Source organism: Anthonomus grandis, chromosome 4, assembly GCF_022605725.1.
Source record: "Anthonomus grandis grandis chromosome 4, icAntGran1.3, whole genome shotgun sequence".
Classification (NCBI taxonomy): domain Eukaryota; kingdom Metazoa; phylum Arthropoda; class Insecta; order Coleoptera; family Curculionidae; genus Anthonomus; species Anthonomus grandis.
Window position 1 is genome coordinate 19,720,169 of NC_065549.1, and position 18,991 is coordinate 19,739,159.

The 18,991-nt window shown below is 30.6% G+C and overlaps 1 protein-coding gene across 6 annotated transcripts; it reads left to right on the top strand.

The window, feature by feature from the left end:
• The first annotated feature begins 1,352 nt into the window (after positions 1-1,352).
• LOC126734785 (zinc finger protein 346-like) lies at positions 1,353-18,885 on the top strand. Of its 6 annotated transcripts, none has more exons than XM_050438511.1 (13): positions 1,354-1,596; positions 1,648-1,731; positions 4,612-4,892; positions 12,389-12,570; positions 12,641-12,862; positions 12,912-13,072; positions 13,128-13,216; positions 13,266-13,390; positions 14,898-15,058; positions 15,319-15,425; positions 15,486-15,589; positions 15,644-15,741; positions 17,900-18,137. In XM_050438511.1, exons 1-13 carry the CDS (start codon positions 1,573-1,575, stop codon positions 17,993-17,995), a joined length of 1,734 nt encoding a protein of 577 aa, XP_050294468.1. In that variant the 5' UTR covers positions 1,354-1,572; the 3' UTR covers positions 17,996-18,137. The 6 variants fall into 6 exon arrangements, 5 of the variants coding, with proteins under 5 accessions (XP_050294469.1, XP_050294468.1, XP_050294466.1 ...); XM_050438510.1 differs by having other exon boundaries at positions 1,359-1,596; positions 15,644-15,876; positions 17,900-18,048; XM_050438508.1 differs by having other exon boundaries at positions 1,365-1,596; positions 15,644-15,853; positions 17,900-18,885.
• Positions 18,886-18,991: the final 106 nt, after the last annotated feature.

Genomic DNA, 18,991 nt, shown 5'->3' on the forward strand with positions numbered 1-18,991 from the left:
CAAGCTGATTTAAAGCATTAATATTTTCAGCAAAACTATCTAAAATAAGTCTAAGTGATTCAACATTTTCTATAGTTACCTTTAGCAATTTAATTAAAGCCGTATAATAAGGTAAGTAATAAGATGTTGCTAACAAACGACGATTTTGAAAACGTTTTTTAAGAGTATGCTATAGGGTAATTAGTACCTTCTAAGGGTATTGATTTCACTAAACTCAAGGGTTCTTCAGTAAGAGATAAACACAAGTATTGAAATTTTTCAATATTTTGTAAAGAATTGTTATTATGAACTAAAGATTCAAAAAGATCTCTAAAGGCTGGCCAGAACAGAAACAAATAGCGAGACAAATAGTAAATCAGCAACAACAAGTAGAGGTTTAGCCTCACACAAATCAATTTGCTACACCTAATGTCGAAAGATTTTATAAAGCAATGCTGAAGACGACGACCATACAAATATTAGATGGGATAATTGTTGCACCCGATGGTATCAGTTGAAACGTATCGAATTTCTTGGCGTTGCATATGAGGAAGCTGCCCAAAAAGACTACCGCTGTGACTTTTGTACCTAAACATTCTCCTAGTCTTTTAACTTGATTTTTTTTCTAATTTTGTATTAATTCTGTCACTTAGATTTCTTTATTTCGAATGTTAATTTTTGATTTTTTTAGATCGGTGTTTAAATATAAATTCATCTGTATTGAAAAATGTACCTATGTATGTAGAGTTTTTTTATGGGAAAATAAAAATCAAAATTTGAAAGCCTATTTCAAATCAACATAATACATGCAACACTCTCCGAAAACGGGGGAAGTTGCGTTCGGTGATAGGAAAATTGCTCCCGATAGAGGCAAAAACTAACCACGTTCGTTTCTATTTAAAATAAACTTTTTATTTATTATATAAGATTATATTATATAACTCTTTTTGCCTCCACTATGAAATATAACCCTTTTTGTACCCGCAATGCGCTAGTAATATATAATAACCAATATTTAACGCTGACATAGCATTAAGTGTGTATATAGGTAACCATATCCCATTAAACAGTAACATTAATGTAGTGTAAAAGCCTAGTTGCTGTTCATATAATTTGTTCCATAGATTTAAGTACGTTTTCGTGACAAAGTTTTTTAAAAGGAACTTCGCCCAGCTGTGTTCTTATTTCGCTTAAGTATCCGAAAACCGGCTCAATCACCCTATATTCTGTGAATATCTACATTGTAGGAACATTGAGCGTTTGTTTTTGTCACGGGTTTTTCCTACAATACCCCGAAAGTGTTCTTCAAGTTTCCGAGATTTTTTTATTAGCATTTCTGGAATATATTTTTTGCTTTTTTATTGCTTTTTTTCTAGTAAAATGTTTTCTGATAATAATTTTATTACTATTTTAGAAAAATTTAATTATCGGCGCAGCGACTGTCGCGTAATTGCAGTCGCAAATCGCTGACATAAAAGCGACAGTAACTGTCATCAAATGACATTTACCGATAAGTTTTGTTTTTGTTTAGGTTGGGTCAAATGTCAGTTCAATGTTTTTTTTTGAGACTGAATTTTGGGTTTTTATGAAATAATGGAGGAAAAACCTAATATAAATGTAAGTGTTTCTTCTAATTTTACATTAATTTACTTTAAACAATTTTTACAGAACGGCGATTATTTTGATTCGGAAGATGAGAAAGAATTTCACAAGCTAACCAAAGAAAACTCCAGCTTTTCTCACACATTCCGAGTATGTATATTTTATTTTCCTTAGTATTCTGCCCTGTTAGGAATAAGAGTCGTATCTGCATCTTTCGGCAATTTTGAGATTTTCTGGTATTTCACATCATATCAAAGTTTTACATCTATTTGTTAGATCAAAATGTCGTAAAACATTCATTACCGGCCAGCAAACTATATTATTTCTTTTCGTATGTGAAATTATGCTCACTTTGTTAAGCAAAATTGTCCAAACTGCATACTTTTAGGTATATATGTCGTATTTCCAGTTCAAATACGACAAATAAACCTAACATAGCGTACATGCGACATATTTACTTAACAATGAAGTATATACGTCAAATTGATTTAACACCGGAAAAAGGTGTTTGATTTCAAAGATTATAAAGATGCTGTTCAAAAAGCTCGTCCAAAGTAAAATTAATTGAAATGAAAATTAACAATTTTTTTCAATTGGGAAGACAAAAGTTCTCAGTATAAATTAAGCAGAATAAATCCTCGGCCATATTTAAACAATATGGTGCAGGTTGATTTTGAAAGAGGAAATCAGTCATTGTTGTACAAATGCAAATTTAATGAAGAGGCTATAGCATTAAATTTTGTAGTAGCAAAGCACTAAAAGAATGGTTTGGAAAAGCCTAAATGCAAGAACGACTTTCGTGGCATAAGTCAAAATAGGAAGGACACTCTTATAAAATGACTTGGTGGAATTATTCCCACTACCAGAATGAACTTTTGGAATAATTTGCCAGTATCCAAACATCCTGTGAATGAAGATGATAAATTATTAATCATAATCAAAATTTCAGTTGACATAATATTGCTGTGTATTTATTGGATAAGTTAGAGTGTTCGTTTTAGTTACAAATACAAATAATATTTTTTTTAATTATGTCAAATGTTGTTTAAGTTGAACAGTTATGTTTACTATTAAGTTACAGCTCAGCATCTCATAAGCATTAAATATATCATTTTGTAGAATCATTTATATTAAAAAGTTATAATATATATTTTAACCTTTATTAAGTGTAGTTTTTCTATAGACATGGTCACTTATGATTTGTTAAACTAATCTTCATTACTATTTTAGTTGCTGATTGTTAGGCAAATTTATCGTAACTAACAAAAACATGTTTTATACTCTTAATTTCTTGAAAACAAGTTTATATTTAAATTCTACGTCACAAAATTTATACATTAAGGATAATTCAATTTCAAAGATATTAGTACTTATGATGGCAGAAAGGCAAAATGTTTTTTATCATTTTCTCAAAATATTCAAATATGGAGATGCGACTCTTATGCTTAACAGGGCAGTATTATTTTGACTCCTCCATCACTTGCGCTATCAAAAATTAAGTACTAGAATAATAGAACTATAAAATTTTGTCAAATTCACCTATTTTTGTAAATAAAACAAAATTGCTAATGTTTTTTAAAGATTTACTTCTCTAAATAATTATAAATAAAACAGGTATAATGTGCAATGAAAACAAAAATTAATTTTGATTTAACAACCAAATTTCCTTTAATAAATTATTTGATTTATTATACAGGGTGTCCCAAAAAAGAGTGTCAAGCAAGCCCCAGAGACAGAGCAACCCTAGGGGAATCCAAATCACCCCCATGTATATGACGATTTTTTTTAGTTTAGGAGTTATTACATTTTTTGTGATTTTTTAGTATTATTCGACTTTTATGCTTATTTCTGCTATATTGATAGTAAATAGGTAAGGTGAATGCCTGATTTTTATTTTATTATTTAGATAAAAGTTGACTCTGACAAGAACAAAGATAATTTGATCCAGAAATTAAAATATTGCTAACAAAAATTTTAATTCTAATCTATTTAAATTTTTTAACAGAAAATCTCCATGAGCTCTTAGAAGATGTTGATTTGGAGACAAGGAGAGACATGTTTTTTCAGAACGATGGGGCTCTTTGACCATTTTGCAGTTTGGTCCAGATCATTCTGAAGTTCTAGTACAATTAATACACACACATTTAATACACTAAAAAACTTTCAAGTCATCTGCAAGTATTAGATGCCTGGATGATAAGTTCCAACCAACATCATTAGTAAAAAGCTTAAAGAGAACAAAACTGCAGCTTGATCCTTGGGCACTCCAGAGGTAATTTACTCTCTAAACTCACCAGACAAAAAGTTATTACTTTTAATTGCTTTAAAAAAAGATTCAGAGACATTTAGTTCATAAATGTCTCTATCATGTTTATTCTTTAAATTACTTATTAATGTTCACATGACTGAGAAATGTTAGGTGTGACTGTAGCCAGTGGTACATCCTTAAAGGTCTTCTCAAAGATCTCCCCCAAAGATGCTTACATTGTTAGCGAACACATGTCAAGAATAAAATACAGAGTTTTGGTTAGTGGTAGAACTGGTTTGTGACTTAAGTGCATCACACTTAAGCTTCTGAGGATAGGATTATTTAAACTATCAATATCTATTCACTCATTGCCTTCCATAACTTCTTGATTTTTACAGTCTATTTGCCTCTCTTCTTGCCTAGTTCCATGACCAGGTCCTGTAATCAACATTTTATTTATAAATTAATATGACAGTAAGAAACTATAATTTATCATAATATGTAATTTTACTTAACAAAAGTGTATTCACAATTAAAATAACAAGTAGAGCCAAAGTGGGCAGGTGATTGACAATAGCATTAATATTTTCCTTAATTTTCTGCTAAGCGCATTTGAGCCTCATCGCATACTTTAAAAGAGCTAAAAAGTCAGCTAGAAGAGTGGGTTTACTCTAGATGAAAATCACAAACCATAAGAGAAATACTCATAGCATGAGTGATGGATATTAACACTTTTTTTAAGTAATCATTAAATATTAAAAAAAAATTACATTATATTGCAGCTTCAAGACATTGATGAATTTCTAAAGTCTTTAGAAAATCCGAAGAAAAATAAAACCTGGTGTAAAGTATGCGACAAAGAACTAAAATCCATTATGCATGCAAAAACTCACTATACCTCCACCAACCATTTAAAAAACTACCAGCAAATAAGAGAGAAATGGATCAGCAGCTTATTAGGGTCTCCACCTGAGGAACCTAAGAGTTATTGCAAGATCTGTAACCTTATTATTACTGGAGAAATGTTAACAAATGGTCACCTGGATAGTGAAACACATAAGAGGTAACAATTTTTATGTTCAGATTTTTTATAAGCAATGATTTTTATAAGGTATATCTGCAACATAAATAGAACATTATATAGACTATAAAAATGTGTATTGCCAGATAGATGAACTGAAAGCTACTTTTTTAATAATATCTCTAATATAAAAAGACATGCTTCATTCAATAAAGAAATAATATTAAATTCTCGTATAAGTATCTATGTTATGGCTTGGTTTTGATATGGTGGTTATGATGTTATGACATGGATATTGTATATAATAACCAATAAATATTAATAATAGCCAGCAAGCTTGGCGAATGTAATAAATTCGTTTGTATTAATATAAATTTACTACATTAACCGGTCGTTTCCAACTCAACCCAATACCCTTTGGAAAATATGTACAATGACTGGTGAAAGTAATAAATTTACTGATATTTTTCAAATTTAATACCATCTTTGGTGATTATATATATTAACCGGAGAAGATACATAATAATCACTTTATTACATAAACCGTAACATATGCAGGGTGTCCTATTTGCTACGTGTGAATTACAGGGTGATTTATAAAAAACCCTAAATTTTATTTTAATTATTATTTTCAAAACTATTGGTTTTAGCAACTTACTTTTAATTACAAAGTTTTATAATTTTTTGTGCTTTACAAAACTTTATCTTTAATTTTTTTATGACATTTGGTATCTTGGCAAAGGCTATCAACTTCTTTTTTTAAAATACGGACCTGCATTTTTTATCACTTATTTTGAAAGCATTGTTTATTCCGTTTAAAATTATCTATCTCATTCATGTTTCCCAACGTTTCAACGTATTAATAGCCATCATTAGGAATTTTTCCTCAGTGCGGATCTGACTTTTTAAATTGCTAATAACTTAAATACTTTTATAAATGTTTATTCTTTTGCTCATAATTTAAAATTTAATTGATTAAAACTTTTTGGATGATATCCCTCTTGATGTAATAAGAAACTTTGAATGTTTTTAACATGACGGTGCACCTGCATATCGACATCGGCATTGTACAAGGTTTCTGAACACTTTTAAACCACATCATTGGATTGGTAATAACAGTCCTATAAATTGGCCCGCAAGATAGCCTGATATAACACCCACGGAATTTTCCATATGGGGTTTTATTAAGGACCAGGTTTATCAAACTATGCCTCAAAATTTAGAGGACCTAAGTTTAAAATAAAGAGAAGCGTGCAATAAAATTTCTCCTTCGCAAATGTTAAGGAAAAATGGTGGTCATTTCGAACATTTAGATTAATAACAATTCATTTCAAAATTATGTACGTATTATTACGTGTACGCGTATTATATACTTTATTATAAAGTTACTCAGATCATTGTTGTAATATAATTTTTTTAAATACCTTCTTTATTGATGTTTAACATTTAGTAGCAATGATTTTATTCAGCAGATGATTATTGAACAAATAAATTGATGACAGCTAAACAGATTGTACTCTTTAAAGGTTATTTAAAAAAACCAAGTCATTTTGTGTTGGTAAAATGGAATTATTATTAATATTACCACCTTTATATTATTTTAGTGTTTATACATATTTTTAAATAACAACCAAAAAGATATTTTTTTTACTATATTAATAAGTAAGTGTATTAATAATTTATTTACAATTTAAAAAAATCAGGTCTGCATTAAGGAAAAATTCCTGATGATGGTTCTTAATACGTCGAAACGTTGGGAATGAGATACATCATTTTAAAGGGAATAAAAAATGCTTTCAAAATAAGTTATAAAAAATGCAGGTCCGTATTTAAAAAAAAAAGTTGATAGCCGTTGCCAAGACACCAAACGTCATAAAAAAAAATTAAAGGTAAAGTTTTGTAAAGCACAAGAAATTATAAAACTTTGTAATTAAAAGTAAGTTTCTAAAAATAATAGTTTTGGAAATAATAAATTAAAATAAAATTTAGCCGTTTTCTATAAATCACCCTGTAATTCACGAACTAATAAACATTTTGCAACCCTGTAAAGGGATTACATCAAAATTGGGAACTTTTCTAATTTAATCGCCCTCGTAACTCTTATAGTTTCGAAAATAGCAATAGTCACACATAGCAAATAGGACACCCTCTATAACCCAAATAAGTCGACAGTTTTACTTACAGTATCATATTTACCATTTGGTTATATTTAACTGTTTTTCATATTTTAATTAAAAACTAGTAAAAAGACTTCAATATGGAATCTAGGTTAAACAATTTGCGATAAACATTTAGTTTTATCTTTAATCAGAGAATATACTACTTTTCTGCCCCTAACTGCTCGTCATTTGGGTGTTCATCAGTTTTATAAAAACATAATTTACAGTATTTATAATCTTCATTAAAATACCTCTTTATATTTTTCATAATAATTTCTTTTATATTAATGCTTGGAAGCTTGTTCATCATTTATTTGCTTTAGTTATTTATTTATTAACAATAACTACCAAGTTACCAAATTTTCTCATAATTGACATTAATTATTTTTAATTTATTTATTTATTGTTTCACCAAACACATTGGTTCCAATATATATATAAATATATATATAACTTATATTAAGCATAGTATTTCTTGGTTGTACAATGGGCCGTATGAAATTGCGTCTATTCAGTTACTTTCACATAAGAATACTGAATACTGTTTGACCCCTAACCTAAATAAAAATATTGTTTACTTGATGAATCTTGCTTTTAACCGCTCCTTCCACTGGATAACCATAGTGTATATATATTAATACATCCATACAGAAGTAGGAAGCAAATTTTTTCAAAATTATGATCAGGCAGGAACCACATGTTCTACTTACCAGATACTAGATACTAGAGATCTTAACATTAAAAAATTGTAAGAAAAAAAAATTACAGACATTTTGATGCCATGGGGCTAGAGGGAAAATCAAGTTATTAGATAAATCTAGAAGGGCCGCTATGAGCTATGACAATACCACTTACTGCGAATCAAGGAGTGATACTATTTTAAGTTTATTTTACATTATGACAGCATAATGTAAACTTAAAATAGTAACATGTTGCAAAAAATAGTTTGTTTTTTAAATACAAAAATTATTGCTCAATATAATATTATTTTCATTCTAATTATCGTATTGATACTTCTATTGAAATTTACATAAAAAGGAGGTTTAGTATTTTTTGAGTCTAAAAGTTTAGATTACTTAAAATAGTATTTTGAAAATATATCATAGCACCGATTAATTTAGCTCATTAAAATGTTTTGTTATGTATCAACTGTAGTGAATCTATAGATAGAAAATTAACAATACATAGTCATAGTAAGTGGAACCATTAAGTAGAGCAACTTTTAATTTAAAAGAGTAGTTTCTTAAAAATCTTGTTGGCACTTGGTCAACTCTATTAGTATGAGTTCAATTTCAATCTAGAAATAGGAATTTGAGACCTATCAAATATTAAATGACTTTTAGAAAAATTTAAATTTATAAATGAAAATTATTAACTTGCACAACTCACACTCAACAACTTAGCCTGTATTGACCGAACCTTAGTTTCAAGGGACAAATGCAATTTCATTCCGGTCATCAGCAAATAATAAAAATTATGATATATGATAAATAAATTAAGAATTGTGTAGCAGGTCTACATATATAAGATGCCTTCGGAACGCGCGATGGCATATGGTCACTGGATAAAATATGGTTAAATCGTCATACTGATATCGAGTAATAGCTCTGTACCCCACAAATAATATTAGTGGTTTTAATATACAGATCGTGTTATCGTGAGCTACGTATTACCCAAAATAATGGCAACACCGCTTTGTTGCGGCTTGCAGGCGGCGGAATTTTTCGTTTTTATTTTTTGAACCGGGAGTCAGCAGACCTCACTTTGCTGTGTTACTGCACGTTGCATTAATAATTTTTGAGCGTTATTTTCGTGTTTTTTTCACTATGGCTGTTTATACCCCTTCCGAAAGAGTTCAACTAATTAAATGGTTTTATGGAGGCAATTCGGCAGTACAATGTAGAGATTTGTTTTAGGTGACATTTGAGAATAGACCGATTCCTTGTGCAAAAACGGTTTTAAATCTGGTTACAAATTTTGACACATCCTTTTGTCTTCAAGATTGTAAAAAATACCACACAAAACGTCAAGAACCACCTGTTGAAGTGGTCCAGGATACAGAACGGCGGGAAGAAATGGTTTGCAGTACCCTAGAACTTGATTCGACACGGTCCACTAGAAGTGTTGGAGAGGAACTGGGAATGAGCAATAAAACTGTTGCTCGTATCTGGAAAAAATATGGGTACAAATGTTTCAAGCATTCAAAAACTCAGAAAATATTTCCTGAAGACCAGTGGCGAAGAATGAAATTTTGTGAAACCATAATGGAAAAGGCAAATGAAAACGAATATTTTTTAAAAAATATTTTGTTTTCTGATGAATCTTCTTTTCCATTACATGGCAAACACAATCCTTCCATTGTTCGTTATTGGTCTCAGGAAAACGAGCACAGAAGTTTTCAGTTTCGTACCCAGTATTCTCAGAAATTGAATGTTTGGGCAGGTATTTTGGGCCACAATTATTTTTTATTGATGGCACTTTAAACGCCCAAAAGTACCTTGAGTTGCTGCAAAACCCCCAAAAAGTTCTTCCTGCCATTCAAATCCTACCTGATGTAGACCTGGAATCGGTTTATTTTCAGCAAGATGGCTGTCCTGCTCATAACGCGGCTAGGGTAAAACAATTTTTAACAAATACTTTTCCTAACCGCCTTATTAGTGGGACTGGCGATATTAAATCTCCAGATTTGTCTCCAAATGACTTTTATCTGTGGGGTTACCTTAAGCAGACCATTTACAAGCATGAATTTAGTAGGCCAACAAATTTAGAGGAGTTGCGAAATAAAATTGTCGAAGGTGTCAATTCTATTTTACCTGAAACTCTTTTGGAGGTGCGAAATAGCTTTTGCGATAGGTTAAGTTTTTGTTTAGCGAAAGAAGGCGGTTTATTTGAGCCTTTTATTTAAAAAATGATATGTTGTTAAGTTTGTTTATTAGAGTTTTATTTCTGATTTTGTATTATATTTTTATCAGAGTTGATATTTTATTTTTTATTAGAATAACGCTTTTATTTTCATTATGCAAAACACTGCATATTAAACATTTTAAGATTATAATTCTATGCGGGTTTTACACATTGTCATGTCTGTAAAACCCGCATTAGAATAAATATTTTAAAAATGCCTGGATTTTCGCGTAATATTTTGGGACATTTTGTCGCCAAACGACGCAGCTCCCACGAAAGTCAGATGTTTACTAATCCCGTCCTCGGGCCGGCCGGGGCAGTGCTCTGTCGCAGGCAATAGAAAGAAAGTGTCACGGGTTTAAGACTTCAATTAAAACTGATTTTATTTCAGAAGAATTTCGACCTTTATTTAGACCATCTTCACGGCTGGAAATGACAAGTTACACTTTATAATTAAATAAACAAATAAATAAATAAATTAAATATAAACACTGTAAAACGTACAGTCTTATTTTTTTATGTTTACATCAAATTTTAAAGATTATAATTTACAAAAAAAATTAAATAAGCAAACATGAAGTGTTTCCCTGTACAGGGTGGCCACCTAAGAATGCGAGGTACTGTATCTCGGAACGTACTCATCGCAGAGGCTTGCGGCAAAAAATATTATTACTAAAACAACCAATAGAAAAATCTGGAAAATATTTTTAAGTTTCTAAAATGACTGCTAGGCGGCATAACTGCGATCTTGAATCTAAAAAAGTAAAGTTTTTGTGAATTTCGATATATTAACCTAACAAAAAAATAGTTGATCTTTAAAGTAGAGGACAATCTGAAACTTTTTTGTTCGACAGTTTTTGCTCTATCTCTAAAAATAATGTGGTGAGGAGGTACTCAAAGGTTTCCGTAAAAAAAATCCTGTATCTTAGAAATGGATTTAGTCGACTTTAACACAATTGTGTTCTTTAAGAAAAGTCATTCTTGGGCTTTAAGTGTTTTAGTATTCGAAGTTTTGTTAGTTTCACATGTCGCCGCCAGGGGGCTTTTTTGAACATTCCGAGAGAAATGTTAAATTTTCTCAAAAAAATTAAATGCATTGGTATGATTTTGTTTTTCATGAAAAAGTAGCTAAGTGATGCCCAAACAGGCTCGCGAAAACCGCATCTCTATATCTTATTCCTAACCTAAAATTTAGGCCAAAGAAAATTTTATACAAAAATCCTATATAGAAACATTAACAACCAACTATATATAGAAACATTGTTCATCAAGTTTCCGTACATCAAAGGACTTTCTGAAAGTGTAAGAAATACTATCATGAAAAAAGTACAGAATATTGAATATTGAATTTTATAATAACAAATGAATAGGCTCTATTTTCATTAAATTAAAAGGCCCCGTTCCTAAAGAACTATCTTCTAATTTAATTTACAAGGTTCCCTGTTATAACTGTGATAAGAGTTATATTGGACAAACTAGACAATACATCAAAAGCAGAATGAGTCAACACAAGTATGATTGCAATATCATCAATAAACACAAAAAGGAGCATGCGCCTTTGGCACAACATGATTTTTCATTGGGTCATAATTTCGATTTTTCGCAAGGTAATATCTTGGATAGGGAAGTAAATTTTTTAAAGCGTAATGTCTTCGAAATATTATTTATTCATATTAACGACACAGTAAATTGTAGAACAGACAGCCAAAACCTTAGTACCCAACATTATCAGTTGACTGTACATCTATAAACATAACATTAAATCACCAAGGTAGGAACATAATTCTTATTAAGCAATAAAACAAAAACTACTATCTTAAAGAATATCGCCAGTAGTATTCCGTTATTGATATCACTGGAGCATAGCTTGATGGATTTCTATAGCAGTCGCCGATGAGTGTGTTTCCGAGCTGTTTTATTTTGTCCCTTAAATTGTGTTAAAAAAAAAAATATAATGTAGATGTACAGCACAACACTTTATAATGTTTGCTTATTTCATCACTGGACATAGGCTAATTTTTTAAACAGAAATAGGTATGTACATCTTAACACTCTCTTTTACTGTACTATTTTTTCTCCTCCTTTTTTTTGTAAATTGTAATCTTTAAAATTTGATGTAAACATAAGAAAATAAGAATGCCACAGTGTTTTTTATTTAATGTTTCAATTTATTTATTTATTTATTAATTTATTTGTTTATTTAATTATAAAGTGTAACGTGTCATTTCCAGCCCTGAAGATGGTCTAAATAAAGGCCGAAACGTCGGCAATTCTTCTGAAATAAAATTCGTTTTATTTGAAGTCCCAAACCTTAAACTTTTTCTTTCCATATTTGAGTAAATTTACATCATTACTATGTGGAATTATCAATTTTTTCCTTGTAAGGGGGTTAAAATTTATAATTGATAAACTATAACTACTTTATAAGGCTTATTATTTAATAGCAACCATTTTTTATTTTATTTTGTCATGCAGGTATGCAGAAATGTTTTGTGCTATATGTGACTTAAGGTTGTCATCAAAACATGCATTATGGGAACATGAAACTCAATCACCCTTGCACTTAAAAGCTAAGAAGCTAAAAGGTTATATTTCCCTGGAAAATACACCTTCTCATAAAGCCGTTGGCCCTTGCGAATATCATTATGAAAATATAGGCAAGTTTAGTATTCCATATTTTGTCAAATTTTTATTAGCTAATGTGCCAATTAAAAAATTTAATTTTAGACTATAGTTCACCCAAAGACCTAGAAAAAGCAACTCAAGGAAGCCTAATGGAAAGTCCATCAAAAAGCGATTCAGAAAGCGATTTGCAAGACTATGACGAAAAGTGCCAAAACTACTACTGTCCGGTTTGCGATATTCAGTATTTAGCTGATCAGTATTATCCGCATATGAACGAGTTTCCTCATACTACTTTAGAGATACTTAAAGATCAATATTCACCTAGTAAATCAATTAAAACTCTAAAACCTTTTTTTTAATTTTTTTTTCGTAGGAATAGTTCAGGCCTTTTGTTCTGTAACAGAAAATAAAAAAGACATCTTCTGCCTCTTGTGTAACATTACAATGCGTGGTCCTGCCGATATAAAATCTCATTTAAATGGAGTGAAACACATCAAGAAACTTAGAGGTAGATTCCCTGAACTGTTTGACGAGGTATTTGTGTAAAAGGAAAATTTTGCAAATTTTTTAAGTTATAAGTTTTTTTCAGGACGGAAAAATAAATCCAAAAAAGGATAGACGCAGCTCTAGTACATCTTTGAAGCAGTTGAATGGTTTCGAAACAGTATCCTCCTTGGGGTATATTTTACATTACTGCTACTAACTTTAAATAATTTTTTAATTTTAGAAGTGACCAATATTCTTGTTATCTTTGCAAACTTGAATTTAAGAGTAAACTTGAATTAAACGCCCATTCAGTCTCCTTTCCACATATCGAAATGGCGAAGTGGAAATCTGAAGCAGTATCTTTAGGTCAGTATACAGTACATCCGTAAAGTAGTGGATAAATTCAATAAAAATGAAATGGACCGTTTTTGAAAAAAATGCCCGAACCCGTCGATTTTAATATTAGGATAAAAAAAAGACTTCATCAATATGTTTTTTAAATGGAAACTACCATTTTTTAATGCAGAATCAGAAAGAACGCATTTTTTTACAAACGATATGGTACAAATGAATAGTGGTTACTAAATTAAATTTTAAATTGAGCACCGTTAACAACCTGACAATAACCAAGGCGAATTAAAAATTCTTTTTGAACGAAGTTTTGGAGTAATATTTCTAATTTCCTGGCGTATTTGTTCTTTTACATCTTCTAAACTCGCTGGATTAGTGACATACGCTTTACTTTTTCAGTATTCCCATAAAAGTAATCGAGGGGAGTTAAATCTGGCGATCTGGGTGGCGATTCAATGAACCCTCGTCTACCTATCCAACGATTTGGAAAAACTTTATCTAGATAATTGCGAACGGGTAAAGCATAGTGTGGCGAGGCTCCATCTTGCTGAAAAAAAAGATCACGTTGGTGCATGTCGGGTTCTTCTAAATCTGGATACAAAGTTATCAGAACGGGGATAAGATCATTTTGCAGAAAGTTCTAAAAAGTTCTCACCAGTGTCATCAAAAAAGTAAAGTACTAAAACTCTTCCTTCCACTATACCGTACCACACATTGACTTTTTCTGATTGTGGCTTTGGGATTATCTTGGACCGTTAACAGAATGTTAAGCTGATCTTTTTCAGTCATTGAACCCCGACCAGCTTTTTGAGTATCCCAAGCATGCCTGAATTCACGAAACTTTGCTTCAACTTTTACCATGCTTTGGTTAATAGGCGACCGATCAGGAAGAGTTGCATTAAACAACTGAACCACCTCCTTTTAAGTACGCGACATATTTCCGAAACCAATCATGCACAAGATTTCGATTCTTTCACGTTCGGTTAATTTTCTCATATTTCATACAATAACAGTAGGTCATAAAGTGTAGTTACTAATAAAACGCAGGATGACACTGATTTCGCCTCAAAAAGAATAAACACCATTTGCAAATGTAAAAATACTTCAAACAGTTGCACCAAAATACATTCACTTTTTGACACTGACAACAACTAAAAAACCAAAATACTAACATTTAATTTAGATAGGTATTTCTTTAATTTTATCATCATCTTTCCTTCAAAATGGCTTATGTAACCACTATTCATTTGTACCATATCTTTTGTAAAAAAATGCGTTCTTTCTGATTCTGCATTAAAAAATGGTAGTTTCCATTTAAAAAACATATTGATGACGTCTTTTTTTTAGTCACCCTGTATATTTAATTTATACGTAGAAAAACCCTAAACCCAATATTAAAATCGACGGGTTCGGGCATCTTCTTCAGAAACGGTCCATTTAATTTTTATTGAATTTATCCGCTACTTTACGGATGTATTGTTTATTTTAACGTTGTAGAAAAACATAACCAGTTGTGTTTTAGGAGTTCCATATGCAGAATATTGGGTGCACTCTAAAAACACATTAACTTGCACTTTATGTAATGTGCAAATAAGTAGTAACGCTGCTTCAAAAATTCATATGAATGATCTAAAACATAAAACGCATTTGGTTGAGTGGTGTAAGGAGTTTGCTACATGGAAGGTAAGTTATATAGAAGTACATTTTTCAAATTTTGGTAATAAATTTGAGATATGAAAGTACCAACTTTTGTTATTAAAATGACACCCTGCGCATTTTTTAATAAAATGTGTATCCAAAATTGACTTTCTAATGACATGTATTAGATGTCGCCTTACATGCCTCAACACCTCAATTTTTTTTCCTAAATTGGAACAATGTATCTTTAAATTGATCCTGGAAAAGAGCGGATATGTATATTGCTTTGAATGAATAAATTTTAGTGTGGCACAGTTACTGAACCAAAATTGTTCTTCTGTGAAGTTTGTGACTTGAGATTGCCTGGTACTTCAGAGGCACAGTGTCACTACATGAGTAGTACTCATATAAAGTAAATTATATTAATATACTTTACTATGCTATTTTTTTATCGATTCTCATCTCATTTTAGAAGGGCTGAACTTTATTGTAAGACATGCAAAGTATCAAATTCTTCGGAAAAAATGTTATTGGAACATCAAATGTCTAACAGGCATAAAGAAAATATTTTTAAAGGTAAGCTTTAAAGATAAGAATCAAAGACACAAAATAATAAATAATTAATTACAGAAACTGTTGATAAAATTGAGATCTGCCAGAAAAATACTAAGGAACCGATTTCTTCAGATATCCGTAATGAAAGTCTTGAATTTCAAATATTTCGGCAGGTAGACAAGTTGGTGCACACCCTATATTATTCCAAAGCCGTGCCCTTTGACATAGCCTTAAAATACCTTAAGAAAATAAACCGGGAAGTGTCGGAGCTTCAATCGCAGACCTGTAAATCTTAATATTTTATGCATGTGGGTTTGATTTGTAGATTTAAAATGTTGATTTAGTGGGCTAAGTTTATTTCAAAAGATCTAAATGGATAATTAATTATTTGGCATATCCAGAAATATTGGTGGCTGCTGTCACATATCGATAATGTTTTATATACTTTTTTGGATTTTTTTTCACAAGTATGTAATGCCTTTGAGGGGCTACTAAAAATAGTACGATTGAAAAAAAATCGATTTAATTAAATTAGATTAAAAATGATAATAAAGAGATACAAAGTGACAAGTGACAATTTCACTAATAGCCTAAACCTAACAATAACAAATTTATAGCGATATTAATAATTTTGTCAAATTTAGTTAAGTTGGCTTTGAACTTTTTGGAAGCAAAACAAATTAATTATTGTTTGAAAAATAAAGACAGTAGCCATAGAGATTTAATAAGATAAATACTAATAGCTACACGTTAGAAAACCTTGTGATTTTTGTAAAATCTATGTTAGTAAAATGCCTATGCATACTGTAAAATGTGATTGTTGAGTTAAAATGTTACCTTCTATTTCGAAAAAAATCAACCTTTGGAACAGCTTAATAGTAGTCAAATACGAGGATTGCGACACGTGGCCCGATTCGTTGGCCACCTAGGTTAACAGACCTAACCCCTCTCGGCTTTTATTTTTGTATTACATAAAGAATGAACTGTATAAAAAAAACAGAACCGTCGATGCACTTCAAACATATTAGACCAATAATTGAATCATCAGTAGATGGAATATCAATATTAAGGGTACAAGACGCGTGCTTAACTATGCTCAGGAAGGTATTGAACAAGATGGCAATATTTTTGCTTGTTGATTGTAAGTTAAGTAGGTTTACTTGATGTTATCATTATATTTCAAAGTCAACTTTCCTAAATTTGATAAAATTATTAATATCGCTATAACTTTGTTATTGTTAGGTTTAGGCTATTAGTGTATATAAACTTTTCTATTAAGAAAATTATCTTTTGATTTATGTAAAAATTTACAGGAGCTGCCGTTTAACAACAGTACATTTTTTACATTTTCTTGAAAACGCAATGTTTTTACCTTATTTTAATCAACAGACAAAATCCTACTAGTTTGCTAATTTAACCGACCCTGTAGCTTAAGTATTAACAAAGATGCCAATAGTGCCGCCTTAATCGGAGGCACCCTGAGTTTATTATGCACATGTTAAATTATTTGTTTTTATTAAAAAGTCGTTAATTTGTATCCGAATTAAAAGAATACGTCCATTTCGCTCTAAGAGACCCCAATATAATTTTAACCAAGCGAAAAAACACAAAGTCTCGAAAGTCATAAGGTAGATTTAACGATCAAAAACGATTAGGTTTCGCTTAAAGAGTTAAGCATCATCAGACTTGAACGGTGGCAGAGTAGTAATACATACACACGCTACCAACCAGCTAGCGTTTTTGATCGTAAAATTTATTATATGACGTTTGAGACCGGGACTTTATGTTTTTTCGCCAATTTATATCCTTGTGACGATCACACATCCCACTTGCTCGCTTTTTGCGATTTCCAGCGTTTATCAGTAGATAAGAATTCAAATTCTCTTTAAAGAAGGCAAATAATTTGACCCAACACAGGGTGATACTATCTGCATTTGATGAAAGGGAAGTTTTGCAAGAAAACGAATGCCAAACTGTGGAACTGGCATAAATTATTAGAGGGTCGCCTTGTAGTAGTTTTGGCAAAATCTTTAACGAATATCTACAATTATCTAACACTTCAAATCAGTCTCAAAATTTACCAACATGAAAGAGATCAACAACCAAAGATCAAGTCTTTATCTATTTTTTAACAAAAAAAATGTATGTAGTTTATGATTTTGGAAAATGGGGATTATTTTACAGAGAAGGCTGAATAAAATCTGATTTAGTCTATTTTTATTTGTTTTGGCATGTTTACGCTTATGTTATGTTAAATACAAGCTTACCTTACATTCTTTTTTCACATACATTTTTATAAAATATATTTAGCTGATTGCTTTTATATTTAAGATGACGCTGGACAACACCATGGAGACACATCCGAAAACAAAAATTATCACTTGGAGAACCTTGTTTCTAACAGTTATAGTGGCGAAGATGTGCTAAGAGTTACTATAGAAGACAAAGTCAAACCGGAGCCTGATCTCAAAGAACAAAATATCATCAGACAGGAGAAAAGTAAATTGGAAATGGAGAATTGTATAACAGATCCACCTTTTTCAAGAATATGTTATAAAATGGTTAAATTACAACAAACTGCTGAGGCTACAATAGAACGTGATATTTTAAAGGAAATTCTTACCCTGGTTCATTTAGTCAATACGAATAAATGCGAGAAGGTTCTCCAGCTTTTGAAGAAGTTTAATTCTGATTTGGACTGTGGTGTCTTAAAATTTCGGGGTAAAGACGATGGCGATATAAGTTGTTAGATTAAGAGTACACATATATTGTAATAGAATTGCTCAATTTTAAAATAAGAATAACTAATATTCTGTGTGAACTATACAGGTTAATTTAATGCATTTAAGGTGTCAAATAAGTAAGAAGAATATAACAAGAGAAGTATATTCCTATCTCGCACCCAGTATTCACCATGTACAAAATATTACAATATATAAATAATCCTGAAAATTTTTTTGCTATTATTCATACTTATCGCTTCCACCCTCTCAGCAGATTGAAATCCACTTCTTTAATGCAAAAGATATTCTCTTCAATATAAAAATAAAGGGGTACGGGCGATTTCGTTTTCCCGCTATACTATCTTTTATCCCGCTATACTAACGGATATTAACCGGATAATATCCGGCTTAAGAAATTTTCCTCATGTTATAATCTTTTTACTGATAGGTGTTAGTGATCTTGGTCTTTCATATAATTTTCTGTGATCCTTTGTATTCTTAGATCTAGGTTACAACCAAAATAATAATGTGATTTTGCTATTATAAACGGTTTTGCTTTATTTTTTTTGGAAAATTAAATCGAATATAATCATATTTATGTCTTTTTTTACTACCACCCCAAAACAGTTTATACTAATTATTAATACTTGTATTTTGTAATAATAGCACTTGTTTTGAAAAAAAAATAAGTATATAATAA

What these genes read in the sequence shown, in the direction of transcription:
- LOC126734785 (XM_050438508.1), top strand. Translation starts at nt 1,573, where the DNA reads ATGGAGGAAAAACCTAATATAAAT. An exon ending in GATAGTGAAACACATAAGAG is followed by an intron (nt 4,893 to 12,388) that starts GTAACAATTTTT and finishes TTTGTCATGCAG; the next exon opens with GTATGCAGAAATGTTTTGTG. An exon ending in ATCTGAAGCAGTATCTTTAG is followed by an intron (nt 13,391 to 14,897) that starts GTCAGTATACAG and finishes GTTGTGTTTTAG; the next exon opens with GAGTTCCATATGCAGAATAT.